The sequence below is a fragment of the Siphateles boraxobius genome, unplaced genomic scaffold (assembly GCF_051911475.1).
Source record: "Siphateles boraxobius isolate OS27281-9 unplaced genomic scaffold, OSU_SipBor_1 9, whole genome shotgun sequence".
NCBI lineage: Eukaryota > Metazoa > Chordata > Actinopteri > Cypriniformes > Leuciscidae > Siphateles > Siphateles boraxobius.
In genome coordinates, this window is record NW_027509219.1 from 28,346,662 (window position 1) to 28,371,784 (window position 25,123).

The 25,123-nt window shown below is 41.5% G+C and overlaps 1 protein-coding gene across 1 annotated transcript in view; it reads right to left on the reverse strand.

Moving 5' to 3' along the window:
* Window positions 1–25,123, reverse strand: part of cacna1ea (calcium channel, voltage-dependent, R type, alpha 1E subunit a) — a 186,714-nt gene that overhangs the window by 13,953 nt on the left and 147,638 nt on the right. The window contains exons 21-39 of the mRNA XM_077222712.1: window positions 20,646–21,464; window positions 19,962–20,221; window positions 19,472–19,583; window positions 19,243–19,372; window positions 18,032–18,091; window positions 17,802–17,908; window positions 17,433–17,444; window positions 17,229–17,325; window positions 16,015–16,175; window positions 15,713–15,847; window positions 14,999–15,200; window positions 14,144–14,308; window positions 9,043–9,156; window positions 8,862–8,954; window positions 7,932–8,042; window positions 7,710–7,775; window positions 7,466–7,557; window positions 7,106–7,280; window positions 6,302–6,429 (exon numbers count right to left, since the gene is read on the reverse strand). Coding sequence (XP_077078827.1) covers window positions 6,302–6,429; window positions 7,106–7,280; window positions 7,466–7,557; window positions 7,710–7,775; window positions 7,932–8,042; window positions 8,862–8,954; window positions 9,043–9,156; window positions 14,144–14,308; window positions 14,999–15,200; window positions 15,713–15,847; window positions 16,015–16,175; window positions 17,229–17,325; window positions 17,433–17,444; window positions 17,802–17,908; window positions 18,032–18,091; window positions 19,243–19,372; window positions 19,472–19,583; window positions 19,962–20,221; window positions 20,646–21,464 — 3,039 coding nt within the window. The remainder of the gene's footprint in view (window positions 1–6,301; window positions 6,430–7,105; window positions 7,281–7,465; window positions 7,558–7,709; window positions 7,776–7,931; window positions 8,043–8,861; window positions 8,955–9,042; window positions 9,157–14,143; window positions 14,309–14,998; window positions 15,201–15,712; window positions 15,848–16,014; window positions 16,176–17,228; window positions 17,326–17,432; window positions 17,445–17,801; window positions 17,909–18,031; window positions 18,092–19,242; window positions 19,373–19,471; window positions 19,584–19,961; window positions 20,222–20,645; window positions 21,465–25,123) is intronic.

The following is a 25,123-nucleotide window of genomic DNA, read 5'->3' on the forward strand; positions in this document are numbered from 1 at the left end:
ATAGAAGAGGCTATAGGAGAGAAAATATTAAAACAGCCAAAGATCTGAAGAGTCAAGCAGGTGGATCCGAGGGTTTGACAGGGTGTATTGAAAAGGAAACCCTGCTATTATAATACATAAACGCACAGGGGTAAATTTGCTTCGGGTCAGAAATTAATTTTTCTCTGTCATGAATTCCTGAAGTTTAATGTTTAACATCAGATGTATTTTGTGAAATGTTAACGATCTAACTAATTATTTAGACTGGATTTTAATGAGATAAAAAAATAAATCATACAATACAATATAAAAATGTAGTTGTTTTAATTTAGATATACATCTTCCGATGCTACTTGGACACATCCTCAGTGATAAACCAGTGGTCATAGGGTATATCGGGTCTTAAATAGACTCTCAACCGGGCAACCCAACCAGGGGTGATCAGCCCCTGACCAAAAAAAAAAATGCCATCAAAGTCAAAACTGACAAGTAGCAAATATATCCCTTAGAAATATAAGTTACTTTCTGACACTGTGGTAGGTCAGGGGTATAATGTTCTCTTGATTTACAAACAGGTGAGACAATGGTGAACACGAAAAGTCTGCCCTCCTCTAACCTTAAACCCACATTTATGGAATTATGTTCACTAAAAGCCCCAAATCCAATTCATACACAGAGAGACTGAATCCCTACTGACATCCGTTGGCAGTGTTAGATATTATCTCATGGAGTTCACTGATGGATGGCTCTCAGTGTCATTAACTGCAGCAGTTATTCACACTTCAGGAGCGGGATGCGGGCCAAAGGGATGAGCTGTCTCTCTGTGCACTAAGCTCTTGTCTCTGCCAGTCTTTGACCCGGTGGAAAGTAGCACTGGAGTAAATCACAGGAACGAGAGGGGAGAAAGGGGTGGTAGCTAGTGAAGAAGTGGGGAATGATAATAGAAGAGGAGAAGAGAGAGAGGAAGAGGGGTAGTTTTTTCGTGGGTGAGCCAAACCTTGCATGCCACCCTGTAGGGACAATTCTTTCCAAAGCCCAGAGGAGGTGATATTGAGCGTACTACTTTGTACATCTCCTTATAGTGTAGTTTTCCACTGGTGAAGGAAATACTGTCCGTTAATGGTAAATAGACAATGTCAAGTTAAATGTAGGAGTGGTCATTTTTCATGAAATATACTTTAAAGGGGTCATATCATACATTAATGATTTTTTCCACCAAAAGCCATCGTAATATAGCTGTTCATGACCGTTTTAAGCCATCTTTCTGAACCATTGGGCCCTATTTTAACGATCTAAGCACATGGTCTAAAGCACAAGGCGCAAGTGCACTTAGGGCATGTCCGAATCCACTTTTGCTAGTTTAACGACGGAAGAAATGGTCGGCACGCCCGGTGCATGGTCTAAAAGGGATGTTCCTATTCTCTTAATGAGTAATGGGTGTGTTTTGGGAGTAACATGGAAAAAAAAACAATCAGAGTGTAATTTCCCATAAATAAATAAGTTCACTACACTACCCCACTATCAGCAATATGTGAAGTGCGCCACGCGTGGATCAAAAACAATTGATCTATGTTATGGAAACATAAAAAATGCCTTCAAAGCAGTCAAGAAACCAGCGATAGGTGGGTCAGATCATAATACTGTCTTTTTACTGCCCTCTTACCGACAAAAACTGAAAAGGGAAAAACCTAAAATCACATCAGTGCGTGTGTGGGATGATGACAGTGTGACAGCTCTGCAGGGCTGTTTTGACTGCATGGAGTGGAGCGTTTTTGACTGTGTAGATCTCAACGACCATGCGGATGTTGTCACGTCATTAACTTTTGTGTGGACAATGTGATCCCGACAAATCGTGTGAAACAGTTTGCCAATTCAAAACTTTGGATTAGAACCGAAATTAATAAACTGTTAGTGTCACAGTGTTGGGTTTGTGTTCCCCTGATGTCCACTAGATGTCCTCCTTTCCCACGGTGTCCTTCACTTATGAACTACATTTCCCACGATCCTTTGTCTGATCATTGCACTCAGCCAATTCCCCATTATCATTGTCGATTCCCTGTGTATATAACCCTGTCTGTTTCAGTATGTGTCACGGAGTCCTTGTATTATGTCCCCACACTTCCGTTATTTGTATCGTACTGGTTCTCGTTTGTATTTTATGTTTTGGATTGCCTTATTGGACTTTTGACCCCTGCCTGGATGACTAAGAGTTTGGATTGCCCTTTTATTAAACTACTGCTTTTGGATTTTCTGCCTCCAGTGTGTGTTCCGTGACAGAAGGACTCCGTCACACAAGATCCAGCGGTATGTTTCTCAATATCTCTTCCCCAGCCACCGAGCGGGAGAGAAGGGAGTTTTTTAAGGGGACCCGATTAGTTAAGTTTCGTGGAACCCGTGGAGGTCGCAGTGGAGGAGGTGGTCGAGAGCCTGTTCACGTCCCGTCTGCCCAGTCAGAGAATCTTCACGTTCCGTCTGCCCAGCGAGAGACTGTTCACGTTCCGTCTGCCCAGCGAGAGACTGTTCACGTCACGTCTGCCCAGCGAGAGACTGTTCACGTCACGTCTGCCCAGCGAGAGACTGTTCACGTCACGTCTGCCCAGCGAGAGACTGTTCACGTCACGTCTGCCCAGCGAGAGACTGTTCACGTCACGTCTGCCCAGCGAGAGACTGTTCACGTCACGTCTGCCCAGCGAGAGACTGTTCACGTCACGTCTGCCCAGCGAGAGACTGTTCACGTCACGTCTGCCCAGCGAGAGACTGTTCACGTCACGTCTGCCCAGCGAGAGACTGTTCACGTCACGTCTGCCCAGCGAGAGACTGTTCACGTTCCGTCCGCCTTCCTGGGCCGGGACTATCTGGAGCGTCTGGCTCGGATCCTGGACATGCCCGTGTCTGCTGCTCCAGAGCCGGAACCAGTGTCTGCTGTTCCAGAGCCGGAGCCGGAGGCAGAGCCAATGGCCGTTCCAGAGCCGGAGGCAGAGCCAGTGCCCATTCCAGAGCCGGAGGCAGAGCCATTGCCGGTTCCAGAGCCGGAGGCAGAGCCATTGCCGGTTCCAGAGCCGGAGGCAGAGCCAATGCCTGTTCCAGAGCCGGAGGCAGAGCCAGTATCCGTTCCAGCGCCGGAGGCAGAGCCAGTGCCGTCTGCCTTCTTGGATCTGGACTATCTGGAGCGTCTGGTTCGGATCCTGGACATGCCCATGTCTGCTGTTCCAGAGCCGGAGCTAGTGTCTGCTGTTCCAGAGCTGGAGGCAGAGCCATTGCCCGTTCCAGATCCGGAGGCAGAGCCAATGCTTGTTCCAGAGCCTATGCCTGTTCCAGAGCCGGAGGCAGAGCCAATGCCTGTTCCAGAGCCTATGCCTGTTCCAGAGCCGGAGACTGAGCCAATGCCTGTTCCAGAGCCGAAGGCTGAGCCAATGCCTGTTCCAGAGCCGGAGGCTGAGCCAATGCCTGTTCCAGAGCCGGAGGCTGAGCCAATGCCTGTTCCAGAGCCAGTGTCTGTTCCAGAGCCAGTGTCTGTTCCAGAGCCAGTGTCTGTTCCAGAGCCAGTGTCTGTTCCAGAGCCAGTGTCTGTTCCAGAGCCAGTGTCTGTTCCTGAGCCGGTGTCTGCTGTTCCTGAGCCGGTGTCTGCTGTTCCTGAGCCGGTGTCTGCTGTTCCTGAGCCGGTGTCTGCTGTTCCTGAGCCGGTGTCTGCTGTTCCTGAGCCGGTGTCTGCTGTTCCTGAGCCGGTGTCTGCTGTTCCTGAGCCGGTGTCTGCTGTTCCTGAGCCGGTGTCTGCTGTTCCTGAGCCGGTGTCTGCTGTTCCTGAGCCGGTGTCTGCTGTTCCTGAGCCGGTGTCTGCTGTTCCTGAGCCGGTGTCTGCTGTTCCTGAGCCGGTGTCTGCTGTTCCTGAGCCGGTGTCTGCTGTTCCTGAGCCGGTGTCTGCTGTTCCTGAGCCGGTGTCTGCTGTTCCTGAGCCGGTGTCTGCTGTTCCTGAGCCGGTGTCTGCTCCGCCCTGGCCGCCCGAGGGGTCTTCGCCGCCCTGGCCGCCCGAGGGGTCTTCGCCGCCCTGGCCGCCCGAGGGGTCTTCGCCGCCCTGGCCGCCCGAGGGGTCTTCGCCGCCCTGGCCGCCCGAGGGGTCTTCGCCGCCCTGGCCGCCCGAGGGGTCTTCGCCGCCCTGGCCGCCCGAGGGGCCGCCCTGGCCGCCCGAGGGGTCTTCGCCGCCCTGGCCGCCCGAGGGGTCTTCGCCGCCCTGGCCGCCCGAGGGGTCTTCGCCGCCCTGGCCGCCCGAGGGGTCTTCGCCGCCCTGGCCGCCCGAGGGGCCGCCCTGGCCGCCCGAGGGGTCTTCGCCGCCCTGGCCGCCCGAGAGATCTTCTTCGCCCTGGCCGCCCGATGGACTTTACGTCTCGCCCTGGCCGCCCGATGGACTTTACGTCTCGCCCTGGCCGCCCGATGGACTTTGCGTCTCGCCCTGGCCTCCCGATAGACTTTGTGTTTACCCCTGGATGCCCGATAGATTTTTTGTTTTGCCCCGGTCCCCGGTTAAACCCTCACTCCTTGTTCCTGTCTCCCTTCATGGACCTGGCCCACCTTCCCTCCCCCTGATCCTCCACCGTTCCACCTCCCTCCTGAACCTCTTGTATTATATTGTGTTGTGTTTTCTGTGTTTCTTGTTGTTGTCATGGAGCGTCTGGTAGCCGCTCCGTAGAGGGGGGGTTATGTCACAGTGTTGGGTTTGTGTTCCCCTGATGTCCACTAGATGTCCTCCTTTCCCACGGTGTCCTTCACTTATGAACTACATTTCCCACGATCCTTTGTCTGATCATTGCACTCAGCCAATTCCCCATTATCATTGTCGATTCCCTGTGTATATAACCCTGTCTGTTTCAGTATGTGTCACGGAGTCCTTGTATTATGTCCCCACACTTCCGTTATTTGTATCGTACTGGTTCTCGTTTGTATTTTATGTTTTGGATTGCCTTATTGGACTTTTGACCCCTGCCTGGATGACTAAGAGTTTGGATTGCCCTTTTATTAAACTACTGCTTTTGGATTTTCTGCCTCCAGTGTGTGTTCCGTGACAGTTAGTTGATAAAGAAAGAGCCTTTATATTAAATAATAGTTCTGGAGGGAAGCTGATTCAGAAGGAAATACACACGAAAATCAAACAGGACAAGAGACAATATAAAGACAAAGTTGAACAACAACTTAAGGAAAATAACTCTTGAATGGCGTGGAGGGGTATTAGAACTATCAAAGGTCAAAATCACCACTCTTACAACCCGGTACATACAGTCGAGCAAGCAAATGCCCTGAATGAATACTTTGCGAGGTGGGAGTGTGACGTGCCAGCGAATTCAATCAGCTTCGATGGAAGAGCAAGTGCATCAATCAGGGTAAGCTGTGAGGAAGTGGGGTGGATCTTCTCCTATATAAGGACATGGAAAGCTGGCAGCCCTGACAAGCTGGAAGGCACCATCCTAAAAAGCTGCAAAGAACAACTGAGCCCGGTGTTCAGGGGACTGTTTCAGAAATCACTTGACACACACAAAGTCCCAAAGATATGGAAATCATCGGAAATTGTATTACTTAGTAAGAAACTCAAACCAGTTGGACTGAACAATTTTAGACCAGTGAAACTTAATTCTGTTGCTATGAAGTGCTTTGTGCGGATCATTCTAATTCGTCTCAAAATACAAACCCAAACTCACATGGACACAGTTTGCTTATAGAGAGAAAAGGAGTGTGGAAGATGCTAAAAAAATAAATGCTGCACCATTGACTATAGACCAGGTTTCAGTTGGTCAATGGCGCAGTCTATTTCAGTTACCTCAAAATAGCAACGCGCCAACAATGCGCCTGAACACACCTCGTTTCAGTTTCAATTCTTTGCTGCTGTAAAGCAAATGTGCAGAATGACCAATTTCCCCAGCTTTGTGCCAGTAAATGAGATCTGAATTCTGCAAACAAATTGTTTTCTTATATTGGACTCTTATATCAAAATAACAAAGAAATTTGATTATCCATGATATGACCCCTTTAAGTCATTCTACAATGTTTTTAAATTTGAGTGAAGAGAGACACAAAAGCATTACTAACAATTTCAAAACAAAATGATACAGTTCATTTTACAAATTACATTCATGCAGCATACTTAAATAACACCCAACTGTTAACAAACATCTGTGTTAGTTTATATATAATATAATTTTATATACTGTACAATTAAATATAATAAATATAATATTTTTTGGAGAATAAGAAAAAATGGAGTCTATCATCAAATTTTTTGAACATTTGTATCGCATTTGATCAACTGAAAAGAGTGGAGAGCTGGATCTCTCACCATGCTGCCCGGTCATACTCTCCCCAGATCCGTATAAACTCATCCAAGTGGTGAGGACCCAGAATGGACGAGTCACGTGTCAGGTACTCAAAATTATCCATGATCACAGCCACAAACAGATTTAGCATCTGAAAGAGAGATAGAGATGTGAAAATAAAGACTGAAAATACATATAAAATTGTACAAGTTGCCAAGTGAGCATAAAGGCCTGTTCACACCAAGGACAATAACAATAACGATAATAATAAATATATGGTTCTAAACATTGTTCTAAATATAAAAGAATATCAACGTACACACTACAACTATAGCGATAATGGCACAGAGTCACTATCGTTGGAATCACTTTCAGAAGGTTTTTTTAAAAACAATAAAAACATTGACAGCCAATCAGAAATCATTCCCATTCTGCTTTAAAGAGCTCAAGCATTTAAAGGGGTAGATGACAAACCTGCATTGTGCCCTTAGAATAAACAGAATGATATTGTGCGTTGTGTGGACGCTACTTTATTTTTCATTATGGTTATCTATATAGTTATCGTTCTTGGTATGAACGGGGGTCTTAAGAGTGTTAAGCATTGGCGGAGATTAATGTTTTCCTTTGTTTTATTATTGATTTATTTTTTACTTTTTTAGATCATTTGTTTCATTTTAAAATCTTGCAGTATATATTTTATGTCCAAATAAATTTATTTTATCCAAAAAAATTGGATTTGGTGTGAGAAAGGCCTTAAGTGTGTGGGTTTTAAGTGTAAAGGTTTGTAATGATGTGTATTTGTGTCATTAAACTGTACAGCTTCTCACCAAAAAAGAACTGAAGAAGATGAAGGATACAAAGTAGAAGTATGCAAAGTCGGTACCACATTCTTTTTTCATCCCCTTTGTTGAGTTGTTGAGAGGAATTGAGTTGTCTATTTCACACTCCTTCTCTCCTAAACACGATAACATGATTTCCTGCCATGACTCACCTGTTGCACTCCTAAACACATACACACATATATGTAAATCATAAATGAAGACACATATATTCATCCCCAAAAGGTAGTCTGATTCATTGTATTGGTTTTATAGTGAAATTATTATATAATAAAATGTAGCCCCAGTTTTTAACAACAAAAAGAAAGAACATTAAAACAGATGCAGAAATTATAAACCAAATCTTACCTGAACAACAGCATGAGTGCACCAAAGAATGAGTTAAAGTTATTGTGTGTGTTGATTTGGCTTTTGTCATTTAGCTTGATGTTGCCGAATACCTTTAGTAAGATTAAAAACACAAGAGGTGTCTGTCACATTTACAGGCTTAACAAAGTAAAGTAAGAGAAAATGTGGCAAAGAAACGAAGGAAGACACAGAGAGAATAATATAAAGAAGGAGACAGACTGTCTGAGACAAAGACAACCTTTACCTGCATGCCAATGATGGCATAGATGAAAAACAACATGGCGATGAGCAAACAGACATACGGAAGAGCCTGCAAGACAAATCTCATGTTAAACTTACAGAATTATTTTTTATAATAAGCGGTTTTAGTTCAAATAAAAGCAAAAACAGTGTTTAGAAGAATAGTAATAAAAAGAAGAATAAGGGATCTCAATATCATGCCCATGGAGTTCAAGACATGTCTGACCTTGAAGGACTGGACAAAGGTCCAGAGCAGAATACGGATGGTGTATCCCTGACGCAGAAGTTTAATCAGCCGAGCTGCCCGGAATAGCTTAAGAAAGCCCATACTAAAAGGCTGAAAAACCAATCAGAACACAGAGGTAATGCTTATGAAAAATAAATAAAGGAGACAAAATAGAATATGAACTATTCAAAATACTGAGTACTTAGCAATCATAAATAGCTTGCGCATGCTTATCAATATAGGCTAAAAAGCAATTAGAATACAGACATTATTGCTCATGCAAACAACTACTGCCTACAAATCAATCAGAATTAGAGCTGCACGATCAGGCTAATTGTTAAAAAAAAAAATCACAATCTCGATTCAAACAACCACGCAATCTTATTCATAAATGACAACAATTTGGCTTTGTCTATTAAACCTATGACAAGTACGATCACAACGAACATTTAGATCTGCATTGGTGCTGATCCAGAAAGAGAATTTGTCATGTATAGGCATAGAACAAAGTCTTTTCAACCACACAGTATGATTACTTCTGTCTTTCAATTTAGATTATCACAGAATTACAGGGATAAAAGTTTATGGTTCAGATATAAACACTGATCACCTTTTGAGAGTAACTTGACGGTTCAAATAAAGATTGTACTGATTACATTGTTACAGTAAGTGGAGATAAGTTACTGATAAAAAATGTATTAATCATTGAATCATTCTTTCAAACGGTTAAAAAAAAATGTAATGCAATATTTTTAAATAGACTGCAGCCATAAAGATTTTGTCAGACCTTCTAGTAAATTACATATTATTTTGTTTATTTTTCTATTTAAAATCGTGGGAGAATCATGATCTCTATTTTGAAGTAACAAATTGTGACACTCGATTTATCCAGAATCGAGCAACTCTAATCAGAACACACAGATTCCTCACTTTTTCACTCTGCAATTTGTCAACCGCAATTTCAGCAATGCTTCCTAGAACCGTGATGAAGTCAAATATATTCCATGTGTCTCTGAAATAATTCTGAAAGATATAAAGGTAATAATGTATGTTGGAAATGCATTTCAGGATATATATTATAAAATGTATCACATTCCCAGTGTTAGCTTACCATGATACCAAATGCCAGGATCTTGAGAACACATTCCACAGAGAAAATAACAGTGAACACAGTGTTGAGGTATTTTAGCACATCATCATAGCCTTCAGGACGAGGATCATGATGCTGACAGAAAGCACAAAAAAAAAAAAGACAAAAAAAAGGTCTTCTTGAATAATTAATTGTTTACACCATTTACTTTTTTTTACTAATTTATTTTTATATTGTTCTTATGTTGCTTGACACTATATAAAGTATATCTATATAAAACTTATACAGGTTTGGATACATACAGGTTTGGAACAACTTGAGGGTGAGTATCTCATGCTTTGGCTGCATGAGGCACGTTCAGGAAGACCAGGAAAACGAAGACGGATAACGATCAAACTCTATTATTATTTATGAACAAGACACGTACCAAACATAGCAAGCAGTGTAGACGTAGAACCGACCAGGAAGAACTGAAACTAGGGAGACTATATACACAGACAAATGAGGTGCACAGTGACAGTGACAGTACGCCCCCTCCTGGAAGGTAAGGGGCTTGTGCCGTAACGAAGAGATGAAGGCGGGGAGGTGGGGGTTTGGGAGGAGGAGAAGGAAAAGCAGGCGGAGGGCTGGCAACAAGAGTGTGCGAAGGGCTGGAGAAGGTCGTGGATTACTGGGAGAAGAAGAAGAGGGTCCAGGCAGAGGTGTATCCAATGGGAAGACTCATGAACCATGGTGGAGCCGATGGAAGGAGGAGCCATGGAGGTTGAAGGGTAGAGGGTTCTAGGGCGATGACGGACTGAGGCGGAACCGACGGGGGAGGATGACAGAAAGGAGACGGAAATTCGACGTACCATGGTGGAGCAGAGGGTTCAGAGGGACACGGGGAAGCCGTTGGCTTAAGCGACTGAGGTGTAGACGGGGACACAGAAGGGTGAGGTGGAGACAGAGGGACTGAGGACCAAGGAGGAGCAGAAGGGAGTGAGGAGTCCAATAGAGCCGTGGGAACTAAGGAACGAGGTGAAGCCAGAGGAGTGCAGTTCAGAGGTGATAGAAGGTGGATGAGCGACCAAGGCGGATCTGGGTGGATGAGGGAGCATGGTGGAACTGGTGAACTGATGGGCCACGATGGAGATGGAGGTAGAAGCCAAGAGTGAGCTAGTGGATTGATGGGCCGATGTGAAATCCTGGACGCAGTGGCTGGAGCAGGATTCCAGCCACCCACAGTCCAAGATGGTGCTGAGGACTGGAAGCCCCTCAGCGAGCCCACCATTCCATTAGGGTGTAGAGGGCGAGTGATGGGGCTGACAGGAGGCAGAGGAGATGAGGGTGACGGTTGGATCATGAGAGGGGGCGGGAGAGGGTGATTGGGTGGGAATTTAAGCTCAGGAACCGACTCAGGCGTGGCGGCGGCCATCTTGCCCAGAGACGAGGGCTCAGGCGTGGCCATTTTGGCCAGAGACGATGGCTCAGGCATGACAGGTATGACGTGAAGAAGCTCAGGCTTGACTGGCATGACGTGAAGAAGCTCAGATTTGACTGGCATGACTTGAAGAAGCTCAGGCTTGACTGGCATGACGTGAAGAAACTCAGGCTTGACAGTAAGAGGCTCAGGCTTGACTGGCATGACGAGAAGAAGCTCAGGCTTGACTGGAATGAAGTGAAGAAGCTCAGGTTTGACTGGCATGACGTGAAGAAGCTCAGGCTTGACTGGCATGACGTGAAGAAGCTCAGGCTTGACGTGAAGAAGCTCCGGCTTGACTGGCATGATGTGAAGAAGCTCAGGCTATACGTGAAGAAGCTCAGGCTTGACTGGCATGACGTAAAGAAGCTCAGGCTTGACTGGCATGACGTGAAGAAGCTCAGGCTTGACTGGCATGACGTGGAGAAGCTCAGGCTTGACTGGCATGACGTGAAGAGGCTCTGGAAGGGTGGTCTCGGGGGAAAGAGGCTCTGGAAGGGTGGTCTCGGCGGGACGAGGCTCTGTAAGGGCGGGACAAAGCTCTGTAAGGGCGGGGTGAGGCTCTGTAAGGGTGGTCTCGGCGGAACGAGGCTATGGAAGGGTGGTCTCGGCGGGACGAGTCTCTGGAAGGGTGGTCTTGGTGGGACGAGACTCTGGAAGGGTGACCACGAGACTCTGGACTCGTTTAGGTTAGGAGGTGTGGCGATGAAGATGGCTGGTGACGGTTTTTGAGCGGTGATGTCAGAATCATCCTCATCCACAGTGAAGGCTAAACCGCTCAACCACATTACATAATCCAAAATTTTTGTTATTTTATCTTTGTTATTAAATAAATAAGAACAAAGAGGCAAATAACAAACAGTAGAACAAATTTAATATAAGAAAGAAACAAATACAATTAAGCATTCAGGTAAGAAAAAAAGAAATTGAATGAACAAATGTAAAAAATCACTGCATAGTCTTTAGTGTATTAATTACAAATGATTATTATTAAAGCTACAAAAGTTGTTCATTCAAGAGCAGTGAGTGATTCTCTCTTTTCCTTTATTGTTTAATTATCATTAATGACAAACGTGAGAACTTCTCTTTCGAGGGAACTCGCGCTGCATCGATGAGGCTTTTGAACCAGAGCCTGTCTGTGCGAATACTGAGAGCACAACTAAGACTCTTGTGACCTGTGAACTTCGGCTGAGAATGTCATCCCGGTCCCCAATCTTTCTGAGGCGGAGCACAGGAAACGACACTCTATCCTCTACAAGGAGTTTGTTAATGGCTGCTCCGCCCAGCAGGCCCCCATTTATGTCTTACCCACCAGTGCCATAGTAGTTCTAACTGGCCTCGAGGGTAATGCTGAGTCTTAAGGGGGGCCTCAAGCCGTAACAGGACTGATACCTGTTCTGCCTTTGGCATCGGCCCATACACAAGCTCTTTCAGCCCCCTTTATTTAAAATATATTTTGAGAACTGAAAAATCGAGCTGAAAGGGTTTGATCTGGGATCTCAAATTTTATTAGTGGAGATCGAGAGAAACTGGAAGGCCCTGAATGGAAGTTATAAACTCAAAAAAATCCTTGTACACATGGGATTGAGATGGCGAATCTTCAATTCTCTTAACTCGATGCTCAGCACATCCATCTCCTCGGAGGTGGACAGCTGAGGCAGCGTATTATAGCATTTAATTCCTCAAAATTAAATGTAGATAACTTATTTAATTACTCAAAATTAATTGCAGTAAAAGATCAACCAGACAAGTCTAAACGGTCTGGATGAAAGGCTGAACTTATATGTGAATCTAACTACTGAAAGTCAGATAAGCATTCATCATTTAATTACTCAAAATTAAATGCAGCCCATTTATTTAATTCTTCAAAATTAAACAGCAAAAGGTCAACAAGTTAACACGGTCTGGATGAAAGGCTGAACTTATACATGAATCTAACTACTCAAAGTCAGACAAGCATTCATCATTTAGTTCCTCAATTAAATGCAGCCAACTTATTTAAATCCTCAAAATTAAACATAGTAAAAGATCAACCAGACAAATCAACATAGTCTGGGTGAAAGGCTGAAATAAATATTAAAATAGTTTCAACATACAATAAAAGAATCATAAATTCATAGCTTGCAATAAACTATGTATCTCTTTAATCTATGCATTGCCTCAGCCACTTATTCTTATTGTATAATCTTTTTTTCTTTTCTTTTTTTTTGAAAAAGTAAACAGTAGCGGGGGGAAACTACCCATAGTGCACACATATACATGTTGGGAAATTTTATGAATGAACACAGCCCGCCCCCTTATTTATTTTTTATATAGAGCTAAATGTCGGTGGATGCTCTTCATGGATGAGGGTGGTGAGTTCTTATTCCCTTGCATCGATGCTCAACACCTCTACCTCCTCAGAGATAGACTGCTGAAACACTGGTCTCTCTACCAGGGCGGAAGAAGCCACGGCGCGGGCTTCCGATCCCAGAGAGAGAGCGCTGGATCCCCCGGGTGAAGGCAAAGAAAAGGCGGAGCCCGTCTCTAACTCGACCGCGAGATCCATTTGCGAACCTCACAATACCAGCTTCCGTGCTGCCTCGGCAACAATGGAGCCGGTATAGCGAGGAACGCGAGCCTGAACACCCTCCTCAAAGAGTGACAGGCGGGAACGGAGCGTGCACCTGCTATACGTCACCCGCCTGTGACTCTCACTCTAGCCATTGGACTAGTTGACCAGACAATCACGCAGCGTCATCGACGCAGCGTGGGTTCCCCCCAAACGTTTACTTAAGACATGACCGACTATGTTTGCGTGAGTACATGCCAAGAATGATTTATTTAGCCTACAATAAAACAGAAAACTAACATGTATGACAGGCTTATTAATTTTTTTTTTTAAATGTTTTTTTATTTTTTTATTCATCAATACAAAATTATTTTACACACATTCAGATCCGGAGTCATTCTGGTATGGAACACCCGGATTTCAGGATCCATTTAAAACCTGATGGATGCTAATATGTCAATAAAGCACTATAGCACAATAAATGAAAGAGACAGAGAGAAAGGAACCTTTTCAAATTTCAGAACAATATCTAAAAATATCTGTGCTCTGTTACACTCTCTGTCCCTCAGTAAGCATGTATGCAAACCATTACAGACATGATGACTAGTGGAGTCCCACCTCTAACTCCAGGTGAAATTACTCATGCGAGATGTCAGGCTAAAGATAATGAGGAAAAGTTAAATAGTAGCTGGTGCTTCAGATCAATATTTAATAAGCTATGACTCATGACTGTCTGGTTTTCGAGCAGTATCACAGACCAGGGGTCACCAGCAGGGACTGAAAAACAGCTAAATCAACCTAATTTATTTTGACAAATACACAGACGGTAAGAGAGAGAGAGGTATTACCCCTGCAATACTCACAGGCTTAAAAGAAATGTACATTTAAATTCTAACCAAAGCTACTTACAAGAGTAATGTCTCCTTCCATCTCTATAGCATTATTTGTAAGGGAATAATGTACAGTTACTGAAAAATAAATCCTTTTAGCGTGAGCAGAACTCACGGAACTTTTTTGCAACAAATAAATAAATAGAATAATTTCAAATCAAATCAGAATCTTTCTATTTTGATAAAAGAAAGAGATCACAGTGCCGTGACATCTCTCCTTACCTTCATCATGAGAACGATGGTGTTCAGGGCAATCATCGTCAGCACGGTGTACTCAAATAAGGGCGACACCACAAAGTGCCACAGCCGATACTGTAAGGTCTGTTTGTTCTGGGGCATGTAGCGAGTCAAAGGTTTGGCACTGATGGCAAAGTCGATACAAGCCCTCTAAGAGAGAAATATACAGTATACATATATAGTTGTTTCTCAAACACATTTGCATTTAACTAGCAATTGTCAGGACGTAAAAAACATTGCTTGCACATTTGTTTATTTTTCAGGGTACAGTGCAACAATGCCAATTGCAGCTACATAAGATTTGTGGGTAACACTTTATTTTACAGTGACCTTGTTACATATGTTACATGTACTTACCATAGCAATAACAATAAATTATGCATAATTACATGTAACTTACCCTCAACCAAATCCTAATCCTACCCTAACGCTAAAGTAAGTACATGTAGTTAATTAATATTACTCAGTACTTAAATATATAATTACATTGTAACACAGACACCTTAAAATAAATTGTAACCGATTTGTGTTGAAAATATGTACAGGCACAAATATTTGGATGTCAAAATAATTACTTGAATCTGAAGCATTTTTTATTCAAAAGGTCTTTTGAGACTGCTGAAGTGAAGAAAACAAGAATAATTCTTCAACAAAAGACTCTCATGCTGCATGTACAAGCGGCAGTACTCTGTTGAACATGCAACAGTGATTCCCTAAAGTACAGACAACTTTTCTTTTGTATATTTTTTATAATACAATCAATTGTTGCCTCGAGTATGTGTCATTGCTTCAATGCACACTACTAAACTTGAATCTCAGCTTGAATGCAAAATCAGTCACCTCGTTTTTCTCCAGACTGCACTCCTCCATCATTTTATCGCCCTGCTCTTGGAAGGTGATGATGATGAGGGCCACGAATATGTTGACGAAGAAGAATGGGAACACCACAAAATAAATGACATAGAAGATGGACATCTCCATCCTGTTCCCCTGACTGGGACCCCGGTCCTCCTCAGTCACATCCACAGAGTGTTGCAGAACTCTACAATACCAAATAAGTGTGTTTACAGACAAATCTATATACATATATCTATGCTTTCTGTTCCAAATGAAACTGAGGTTACTCTGCTAGAATACCTGTTTGAACTTGAGGGGCTTAAAGGTGCTGCAAGAAGCACCAGCAAAAAATGCTACTACTGCCTACAGCCATTTTTTCCTTTGCTTGAGCATTCGGGTTTGTTTGCAATGTGTTAAAGTGTGAAGCTAACAATCTGTGAATGGGTTTTAGAGTGATTGAAAACATGGGCGTGGTCAAATTCACTCTGGTGGAGGTTAGCAAAACGGCTGAAATCACTAAAAGCACCCAAAAGTCCAAATACACTTTGGGCCTGTTGTGCGAGATTCCTCCAGAATGTAAAAGTTGGAGTTACCGAATATGCAAATATCAGCACACAGCTTTTAGAAAGGTGTTAAGAAGAATGCTAATCTTATTAAGCTGTTAATAAGTTTGTTAATTGATACAGTGTGAAAATATGAACTAAAGTTGGCTCTTACTGCGGCCACCCTTCTCCAGTGGATACGGTAAAGAGAGTCAACAGGGCCCAGATGACGTTATCATAATGGAAATCATGTCTTTTCCACTCTCGTTTCTCCTTTTTCTTTTCTTTGTCATAGTCAATGTAGTAACCCCTATAGAACATTAAGAAAAAAAAAATCCATATCATTTGCAGATATTTTGTGCTCGTAAAAATGTCATCCTTCTATTCATATTTTCTAAAGTCTTAAAAAAATATAATGCTTAAATAAATTTTAGCATTATATTTAGAATTTACATTCCAGCTGTAATGGGTACCTACTTGCACTCGTTTTCTGTGTCCTTGGAACTGTCGGTACAGTAGTAAAATTTCCCTTTGAAAAGCTGCACGGCAATGACAGCAAATATGAACATAAAGAGCTTGTAGACGATGAGGATGTTGAAGACATTCTTTAGCGACGTGACCACACAGTCAAAAACGGCCTGAAAATAAGTAAGAGATAGACAATAACTAGTTTTTTTTATTTTTTTATTTCTACTTAACTTTCTTTTAATTTTAGTTTTGGGACAAACCATTCCTGGCTCGTAGCAATGTAAAGGGTCTTGGTAAACAAGGCTATGCGGGGATGCCCTGGGTCAGAGATGCGCTTGTGAGCTATCTCGTGCCCAGTGCGGCTTGCGGCTCCAAACTTGCCCTCAAAACCGTGCTAAATGGCTAATGGCCGAGTGTCCGGGTAGCAGTCTTCTAGTCTGCCCCGACTTATTGGTGGCAAACGCAGTGAGGCTGCGATCTACCTTGTCAGATCTAGCCCTGGGTCATATAGACCAAGTAATATGGGTTGTATTGAGATCCAGACATTGCCTCGGGCTGTTAGTTCTTGGCCACTAGATGCGCTGCGTGGCTACAATCTTTGGCTACAGCTAGTGATTTTACAGCACAGTGAGCAGGCATTTGAGTAGTATGGCGTGGGTATTTCATTCCAATAGCATCAACTCCATGAAGCAGTGTTGAGTTCCATTTCTAAAGAGAACTTTAGGTTACGGAGGTAACCCTGGTTCCCTGAGAAGGGGAACAAGACACTGCATCACGTTGCCATCCTTCCGGCATGCCTTTACGTCAGACAATTGAAATTGATGACGTTCTTTCTAGGTGCTTTAATATACTCTGCCGGCACGCCTGTGATGTCACCTGACTGCGGTAGCCAATCGAGATTGGTGTGTAGCACACGGGCTTCAGACACCGTCTCACAAGGAGTAGAGTCTTTTTCCTCTTTTCAGGGAACCAGGGTTACCTACGTAACCTAACATATTATAACCAATGTTCAAACAGTGGTGCTGATTAATCATTTATGCAAACTCTTACATTTTGTCAGGATACTTTGATGAATAGAAAGTTAAAAAGAACAATTCAATGCATCCTTGCTGAATAAAATTATTGATTTCTTTAAAAGAAAAAAGAAAAAACAGAACAAACTTACAATAACAATAACTTTTGACCCAAAACTTTTGAACTGTAGTAATTTCATGTTCACATACCTTGAGTTTTGGAAGTCTTTTAATAGTCTTGAGAGGCCTCAACACTCTAAGCACACGCAATGATTTGATGGTTTTAATGTCTCTTCCTGTGTTACTCCTGTATAGCATAAAAACATATATTACAAAACAACAAAGGCCAATTTGTCATGTACAAATACAAACACACACACATTATTATATGGCACAAAATTAGAGTGTTTTTACCCCATCACATTCCTGTCAGATGCCGTGAGCCACAATCCACAAGAAGAACAACAGAGAAACAAACGAGAAACAGACAAGCATTCTGAACCAGAGAGCTTCTCAATGAACACAGAAATGCTTTACACTCACAACAGAGAAAAAAGAGCATCCACTAACATCAATATGTGTCAAGAATTTGGAACGTCTGAATGCTTTTCCTCACATAAATCATGGTATCATAACATGGCATTAATGGCATTTGAAAATGAATAACAAAAAATTTGAACAATGCTGCTAAACATCTTAATTAACGTTTCAGACTGACCAACAGAACACCAAACATGTGAATAAACACTTGTTATTTCTCATGTTTGGGTATATCTGACTCACGTGAGAGCAAAGGCCACCAGTGCTCCCACCACAACTATGAAATCCAGAATGTTCCACAAGTCACGGAAATAGGAGCCATCATGTAAGATCAAACCCTGCTCAATCATCTGAGAAAAATATAACAACAACATACACAGCATAGTTATAGAATACATTTTATATAGCTTAATTTGAAAACTGAGTCTTTATAAAGGAACATAGAGGAACCCAAGAATGATCCAGGAACTCACCTTGATTATCATTTCAAACGTGAAGACGCCAGTGAATACATAATCAAAATATCGCAGCACCTATTGAATATAGAAACAAATAAAAAATGTAGAACCATGTCAGCTTTAGCAAACATGAAAAGTAAGGCTACAGCATGCATGGGACTTGACATTAGCATTGTTTATCAATGACTGCTAAATTTTATCAAGCCAGAATGTTGGTATTCTCATGATGGATCTACTGACTACATCACAGCAGTGACAGCACTCTTTATGTATAGATTTAAATCCTAGTGTGTGCATTTCTGAGAGGGAAAGAGGCTTCGTCTTCAGCTGTTCTCTACATCTAGAGCATCATTTACGTCATTTGTTTACATACACACAAGATCTCATCAACTATTACTGAAAGGGTCTTAGCATGTAATTAGCTGTGGCTTCATACGGCTGGTGCACTTTCACAAGGGAAATTTAAAACCTGGAAAAAAATCTGATTTCAATTAGTGAATAATGCCAAACACTTCATGACCCACAGGAACAATGTCATCAGGATCAAAGAAACTCAAACAGGTCTACTGATTTATTTTTTATTGCCAAAAATTAAAAATAAATTCATTTTTTTCTTTGTTCAAAATAAGAAATAGATATTGTATTTGTAATGATACTGGGTAGTTAAAACATGTTTACGAGCCTTTTTTAATCATCATCTTTTTAAAATCATCATCATCATAATTTAGATTATTTTTCTATGAATGTATTATGGAAAGCGAATATTTTAGGTGTTGTGCCAGGTCAACATTTACTTTTAAGTTGACAAAAATGTTTAAAAGTATAAATATTCCACATAGTCTCTCAATTGAAAGGAGGTCAAACTTGCATGCATAATAGAAACTTGCTGCATGTAAATTGTCCAAAAAACATCAATGTCAACTAACTTACAGTATTACAGCTTTAAGTGACACAGATGAACATAAAAGTATTATAATAAAAGGATATATAAGAAAAATAAGGTAATGGTACAATAAGAATCTGTTTTATTTTATATTCTTATAATTATCCAATATCCACCCTTTAGTAATGCAGTAATCAATGAAACAGGTAAATTAACGGAGGTAAAGATACTCAGAATTGTTTGTAAGCTTCCTTACAAGAAATATAGCGAAGCTATTTACATATGATTATTGTATACACAATCATTTGAAAATGGAGACAGGGTGGAGGAGAGGCATTGTTACTTTGTTCCTGTCCGAATTAGTGTTGACGGGGTCTTCGGCAGCCAAAGCGATACTGCTGGCAGTGATCACCAGAAGGATTGACATCTCGAAATAACGAAGATTGACAATGTAGTGGCAGGCCCTGCGGACCCTGTGGAAGAGATGAGAAATAGAGAGTGTGAGAGATGAAGCAAAAACATATTCATAAAATATAGAATACAGCTGTGGCTTGACAAACATCCAGCCTTACGGGTTGTTGGGTTTGAAGATGAACATGCTGACAGGTGGAGGGGCTTTTGGCGCATCTGGGGTTTCCTCTTCTTCTTTCTCTGCCTTTGAGGCCTCCATGTCTTTACTATTACCTAATAAATCAAGGTATATATTAGAAAAAATTAGATTTTATGAAATTAAAATTATGAAATTAAAATGATATAAAAAATATCTAGGTAACATAAAATCATATCAGTTTATATTTGTGTATTTTCCCTACTGAAAAATCTTGCAGGTCATGTTATTGGATGGTGGTGTTTCAAGGAATTTTAAGTAGCTTAATCAGCAAAATTTCCTTTGCCAACCAGCTTCACCAGAAAGACCAAGCTAATTTCCATGTCTTTGCAGGTGAACAAACAGCTTGGCTATGCTCCTATAGCTAGACCAGCACCAATCCAGTACTAACCAGCAGCAATTAGTCTAAGCTGGTCTTATCAATAGGGTTATCAGAGGTGCAGGGATGCACAAACCTGTAATGGAGGTCAGCTCCATGGATGGCTGAGTGTCGGTGACTTCTATCATGATGCTGGTGTTAAAGGATGACTTATCCTGATTCAAGGATCTGTGGTTGTTATTATCTGTCTCGCCAGCACTCGTAGTGTGCTGTGGGGACTGCTGGAGTGTGCTCTCAGTGAGCTGTAGAGTTGCAGGTTCTGAGTCCTGAAGTGAGTTCTTGCAGGGGGAATTGGCTGGTTTTGGCTCTGATTCAGAGTTGTCTGGTTTGTTCTGCCTGTGGAAGGAGAGAAGTTAATATCACAATTTCTCTCTCCAGACTCTCAACAAGGAATACTGTGTACTTGGCCATAAAAATAGTTAGGTATATGTTAAATTAATTTAAGCTGTCACTATGTTGTGATGTGAATTGAGCTGTCCAGTCATTATGTCAATTTGTAGGCAGACCTCGAAGGCCAATTTGCTAGTTTCCTCAAAAAATGGGTTTTTTGAAAAGTAGCTTTTGATTTTAATAAAATAAGGTTTGTGGTGACCATGACTTTCACGTATGTTCTACAACACTGTACAACAACATGCAATTAATTTCTTTAAAAAATTGTTGCTGGCCTTAAACTTTTAAATTGTAGTGTATATAATTTATACAATTACATAAATATAAAGGGCATATAAAAACAAAACAACAAAATAATTAAACAAATCACCTCTGTTCAAGCACTCTGCCATCTGGACTGATCCCTCCATCATTCTTTGATTCCTTTTCATCTCCCTCATTCCCAGGCCTTTGTTCTCTTCTGTCAACACCATCGTCTCCCTGTTGTGTCTCTTTGCCCCTTGCATCTGCACGGTGGCGTGGGCGTCGGGATCTGGGCCCCATATCAGGGGTCAGCGTGTCCCCCATCGCAGGAGGCCTGTACTTACGGACTGCCCGCTGCCGCCTGTTCCCATTCAGTCTGGGGTAATGGTTGTTGTCTAGAGAACGCTCGGGTGAGGTCTTTGATTCAGACGGCTCTGTTAGGGGTAGATTCAGCGTCACTGGGGGTTCAGGAAGGGATACGTCGGCAGGCATTGGTGGCTCCGGTATTGGAATCGCTAAAGGGGATTCGGGGATAGAAATGGACTGAGATTGCTCATCCACAGGCATGTCCATAGTCATGGGTGGCTCTAAGGTAGCCTCTGGCATGGTGGTGGTTGCAGTGGTCTCGATGGCTCTGTGCTTGCTGTCAGATGGAGATATCCCTGTGGTCTGGTGGTGATGGCAGCCAGGTGGTCCATCGTGCTCTTCACTCGGGCTGCTGAACAGGATCTCACGGCTGGACATCTGCCTGTGGCGGCGCAGTTGGCTGGTCCTCTGCTCCCAAACTGACATGGTCAACCTCCTCCTTCTCTCTCTCCTGGACATGAAAGAGTTAGAGGCATTGAGTGGACGAGCATCAGCCAGACTCTCCGAATCCTCAAAGGAGTAGGCCGCACGGCTCCGGTGAATTGCACGCTTCCTGTAGAGGTAGGGCCTCCTCCTCCTCCTGAGGAAAAAAAGAGAGAGGACACTCAATGATACTGGGTGGCAAAAGAATTTCAACAACCATGCTACAACAATTGTTTCATTACCTTATCAATCATTAGCAGTACAAAGTGATAATAATAATGATACATTTTATTTGTAATGCGCCTTTCTCAAACTCAAAGCGCTAAACCCTTTCTACCCTTCAGAAAAGACTAGCTTAGTCCAGTGGTTCTCAGTTGGTTTCATTTTAAGACTCTATATTACATTGAACGTCAAGACCTAAATAAATGTTTATTCAAAAAAATCATTCATTGGTTTATTGTTTTTAAAATAATTTTTTTATTAATTTCTTGGATTCTAAGAAATGTTTATTTGAAGTAACCAGAACCATCCTTAAAATCAAACAATGAAAAGTATTAATATTACATGAGCTGTTTAGGCCCAATAATATGCAAAATCAACAGATATTACGGCTGAATAGCAAATCTTCATAAAGTTTGAGGGCCCTATTTTAACGATCTGAAACCTATTTTTCCTGGTCTGTGGCGGAATTATTTTCTGAAACTGCAAAATAGCACTAGGGAACGTTTGCGCCGGAACACGCCTCCTCTTTTCGCTGAACCGCCCCCGGGAGCACAAGTTCATTCGCTAATACAGACGTGCATCTGTGGAGGGAAAAGTCCCCTGTGCATCGGGTGCAAAATAGGAATGATACATTGTACAAATTGTACATTATACAAATTGTACATTGTACAAACCGGTCTACAAAGTCAATTGCGCTGGAGGCAAGATAGGGCCCTGAATGTTTGGTTTCAAAATGTATCAATGGTCTCCTGCTCTTGGCAGCCAATAATTCATTGCACTAAACACACCTTCTACCAAGTGACAGATGATTTTGCATCAAAATACTGTAGAATGTTATTAGACAGATGACAACAAAAACTTTTTCTTTTCTTTTTTTCAAAATTACAAAACAATTTTTATTTATTTTATTTATATGCCTATTTATATTCCTTTTCTAAAAATATAATGTGTATGTTCATATTTAGTGTTTACCCAAACAAACCTGCAACCGACCAATTGAGAACCACTGGCTTCAAAAATTGAATTGAAAGCTGGTTCACCATGAACATTATACTAGTTAGTTAATAAATGTGTAGGGGATCGGCATTGAAAAACAACAACATGATGGTGACCAGGTGGTCTAGTCAGCAGGGTAGCTGAATATGAGAACTGAAGTTTCTGAGTGCAAAATATTTAATAGATTGCTTTTAACAAGTAATTTGCAACTAATGGTAGAAAGGGTCCTTTAATTCCGTTTTTGTGTGACTGGGATTTCATGGTCCAGCTGGTAAGGACAGCAGAGATGGAAAACAACTGGATAGAGTTGCGATATAAAAGTGAAAAATGAAACAGCAAAACTGGAAATAGATTTGATTCAGAATGGAGAGAGAAAAAAGAGTGAAATATCATTGCAGGAAATTGACAAATCAAATTCCAACCAAAGATCAGACTTGAAAATGTGAAATCAGACATTTAATAAAGATGGCAGAACAGAAAGCTTCACCCAGATTGATAAATTAGGCGGTGCTGAATGTTAAAATTGAAATAACAGACTATTACTTACTGGCACTTGTACTCTTGTGAGGTCCGTGTAATCAATGAGCGATTGGTTGAAAACAAGACATTAGTGCTTTCGAGAACAAGGACAAAACAAGCCAAGAATCACAGCCCAAAAAGGTAATTGACAAAAATTCTGACAAATATATTGTTTCATTAGTATTTCAATGCTCTGTTTATGCCAATGCCATTTTAAAAAAACATTTAAATGTTGTTTTTTTTTTTACATTTAACATGTTGCATTTATACTATAGTTGATAATAAATTGTAGTTAGACAAAGTTTTAAAACAATTACAAGTTTTGGGCTGTGTAACAAGGCAGCAAAGCGTAACATGAAAACATGATGGGTAGATATATTAGAAGCAACAAATACAGTATTCTGGAACATTTTGAAATGCTGAGACAGTAAGAAACATGGCACAGATATAAGACATATATAAATGGGGTTCATATGCATAAGCACACAATATCAGAAAGAGAGAGCACCCTGATTAACTTTGTAGTCAACTAGTCATACATATGCATTTCCCAGGTATGACCTCGATAATTGTCATGCTCACTGAAGACATGCATTCATTTCTCATTTTTCGTCAAGCACTTTCGGACATGCTACAACAGCCTCTGTTTAGTTTTAAAGTAAACATGCAAAATCCAAATGCCACAAGCCACAATTTCCAGTCTGAGTTCACTGACAACCAGCTCCCGTATTTTCTCCCAAAATGCAGTAGAGAAGAGACCCTGTGGTATTCACATCATACCAATTTGTTGTGACAAAGGCATGGCCTCCATCCTACTGTTTTTGTTTTCAGTAATTGTCCAGCAAACATTTAAAATCTTATTGCTCAATAATGACAAAATAAGCCTCTTTTCTATACAACAACACTCATCACAAACATTTGTTATTAGTTATTGCAGATTGTGAGCATGCCCAAAATAATAGAATATATATAAATGTATATATATTAATACAAATGTTTACACAGGGTCCAAAAATATCACGTGCCATGCACCAAATGCAAATAAGAACTGGATTTCTGTCAAATTTGCCAATGGCCAGTAACTATAAGAAAGTATGTAGTATGATGCATATCAATTAAAACTGTAAGAATGATGTAAGAGACGTGAGTGAATGTTTTTAAATCAAAAATATACAAACTAACAATACTAACTAAACATATCTGACACAACTCATGGTGTCTTCTAAAAACTTTAATCTCAAAGGGAAATTTGCCATAAGAATTGTATCTAGGAGGCTGGGATTAATTATTTTTCTCCAGAACTCCATGTGGCAACACACGGAGCAACAAAATGACAGGGATGAAAACTGACTCATCTTGTTCATGATGCTGTGAGTGACACAAGATGCCACTAATAGGCAAGGAAAATAGCTTAATAATTCAATTGTCAAAAGGACAAAATGTATACATATTCATGACTGTTAAGAAATACGTTTAAAAACTCCATTATTTTTTCTCATATTACTCGCCATAGGCAGGTGTAGCAAAAACTTAATTTTGGATCCTGCTTTTACATTTCTTGACTGAAACGTGGCTTATCTTTTCGCCCTTTCTAGTTACGGCACGTATTGCCACTGGGCTCAGAAAGAACCCTATATATCACCTCCAGCATAAAACAACATGTTTGTAGAGGTGAATCCATGCTTACAGGAAATTCAGTGATATACTCATTCAAATCAGCATGAGCAAATCAAACTCACTCAAGTCATGTTAAATGTATTATGCTATCAATGAAAAGAAAATTCTAAAATATCTATGATCAATCAAGAGATGTAAAGGTGATTGGATTGTAACGTTGATGGACAGTCATCCCGGCTTGCACATGCTCAACTCCAGGAGTCTGACATCATATCCATGCAGTGTTAAGTTCCCAAAATCACAGAAAGATGCATCTGTGTGTGAGCTCCGGTTATAGAAACTTTAATCTCCAATTTTAGACATCTGATTCTCTTTATATGTCTTGAGATTAAGGCTAGTTGGATGCCTCTTCTGTTCTTGCAAAGGAGATAACATACAAATACATATCTTGCCTGACCAATG